Source organism: Argentina silus (genome assembly GCF_951799395.1).
Source record: "Argentina silus genome assembly, chromosome: 18".
Taxonomy (NCBI): Eukaryota; Metazoa; Chordata; class Actinopteri; order Argentiniformes; family Argentinidae; genus Argentina; species Argentina silus.
The window spans coordinates 7007828-7010327 of NC_139672.1; the positions used below are offsets into that span (position 1 = coordinate 7007828).

At 39.0% G+C, this 2500-nt stretch overlaps 1 protein-coding gene across 1 annotated transcript in view; it reads right to left on the bottom strand.

Annotated features, from left to right (window-relative positions):
- Positions 1-2094, bottom strand: part of ednrba (endothelin receptor Ba) — a gene marked incomplete at both ends in the record, with an annotated part of 5037 nt that extends 2943 nt beyond the window's left edge. Inside the window, one exon of the mRNA XM_083690476.1 lies at positions 1651-2094. Within this exon, the coding sequence (XP_083546602.1) occupies positions 1651-2094 (444 nt within the window). The remainder of the gene's footprint in view (positions 1-1650) is intronic.
- Between the last annotated feature and the right edge of the window lie 406 nt (positions 2095-2500).

A 2500-nucleotide genomic window follows, 5' to 3' on the forward strand; every position in this document is an offset into this window, starting at 1 on the left:
GTGTGTGTGTGTGTGTGTGTGGGGGGGGGGGGGTTGGAAGGAGGGGAGAGATGGATTATTCACACTGGAAAGCACCGTAACATAAGAAATCTAATTTGGCTTAACTTCATTTTCCTGTAACATTACCCGGTATTAAATGAATGATTGGTGGTTTCTGGTGTATACTGCTCGCTGTTAGACTGTCCCTAACAAAGGGTCACCGTAATCAAATTCTCCTGATTTGTCCTATATTGCTTACCTACAGTGCCTTCGGAAAGTATTCAGACCCCTTCACTTTTTCCACATTTAGTTGTGTTATAGATTCAATTTAAAATAGATTAAATTAAAAGAATTTGCCATCAATCCACACATAATACCCCAGAATGACAAAGCGAAAACAGGTTTTTAGAAATGTCAGTAAATTTATTAAAATTTAAATACAGAAATACTTCATGTACATAAGTATTCAAACCCTTTGCTATGACACTCTAAATGACTCTTTGCTAAAATGCAAAAATGTCATCAACAAACCACTCAATAAATTGAATTGAGTCCATCTTAATGCAAGGATAATAGTTCTAATAGTTTTTGGAATTAATATCTTTGTTTTTTTGGGTCTCTGATTTGCATAGGAGTCAATGACACATTGTGTGGATCAGGTTGTCATTACAAACTGAGCAAATGGAGAGGAACAAAACTGCTCAGGAATGCGACCCTGAGGCCTGGGAAGACTTACAAAAATCTACAAAGTTGAATGGTGGAGAGGAAAAAGCACAGTCGATGGGACAACATAATCTTAGTCACTCTACAAATTTGGCCTGTAACCAAGTGGCCAAAAAGAATCCCTTAATGGAAAATAATCTATCTCATATCCATAATTGTGTTTGCAACAATGAATTAAAGTGATACAGCACAGAAAGTGTCTGGAAATGTGTTTATTTGGTTTTACTACAAAGCATTAAGTTTGTCATTCTGGGGTATTGGGTGTGAATCCATTTTAAATTGAGTCTATAACACAACAAAATGTGGAAAAGTATCTGAATACTTTCCAAAGGCACTGTATGGATTTTCATGCCTGCTTATGATGGTCTCATGGAATGTCTGTGAGGTGTATTGGAATCATATGTGACCATATCTCCACAGCACTCACATTCCTCTGGTCTGCACTCAATTATTTAAACATGTCTGGCCTCCCACAACCTACATATACATAATACTCACACACACACACACACACACACACACACACACACACACACACACACACACACACACACACACACACACACACACACACACACACACACTGGATAAAACCCTAAAATACCAAGGACAGGGGGATATGATGTTAGGTTAGAAAACATTCTTGAAACTGGAGCTACTGTAATAGAGAGTTACAAAACAGTCAGTGTTCAGGAAGGTGAGAACATGGGCATATAACGAGTTAGGCATGCAGGGAATTTGTAAATATACTAATATTGTAATAACAATTAAAATATAATAATAATAATAATAATAATATGTATTAGGCTATTATTAGCCTACCATAAATTAACATGAATAAATAAATAAATCATCTATTATGCAGTGGCAATGTAGATGTTTAGATCTATCATTAAATGGCACATCTTGTTTCTCATCTTGCTCAAGTCGTGTGTGCTCGGCTCTCACCTTGTACACGTTTATGGGAATATCAATGATGATATGCAGCAGGTCTCCCAGCGCCAGGCTCGCTATCAGAATGTTGGGTCCGTTGCGCATGCACTTGTTTTTATAGATGATTCGCAGTAGCGTGAAGTTACCAATGATACCGACTACGAACACCAGGCACGAGACAACCGTGTTGATGTACTTGAATGTGTCTCTGATTTCGGTGGGTGCTGTGCACATGGGCGGTAACGGCCGCCCGCGCCGAGGGATAGAGATGTTAGCGTGGTATTTAACGCGGCCGTCTTCTTTCCCAGCGAGTCCCTGTTTTTGAGTGGCGGAGGGGAACTCAGGGCGCGCATCTTGGGAAACAGGTGGCCGGTTGATCTCGTTGTCTTGTCCAGTAACGATGATGAGATGTCCCGCCAAGATGAACAACGGAAAACAGAAGAGAAACGCCTTCGCCATGATATTGGTAATAATTTATCTGTGATATGCCTGGAACTGAAATAAAATTCCTAGTCTGCCCTGAAACATAAAAACATGGGGTTATATGCATAGACTGATGCAAGGTATTAGATGCAAGGTTACATTTTTTAAGAGATAGCCTAAAAAAGCTAATCTAAACAAAGATTCCACTCTAAAATATTGCTCCAAAAAAATTGCAAATGTGTAATAGACTGTCTGGCAACAGAACACAACTCAATAGCAGGTCAGCTCAACTTTCTCTTACCAGAGTAGTTTATTGGTGGAAATCTTGAGCATAGAGTTCCTTTGGATGCCCTTTCAATAAAGTTTGATATGTGTAGCCTAGTCTGCCGGTGAAAAAAATAAAAATCATAAGCAACTTCCTCTAACTTCCAAAGGTCCAAAG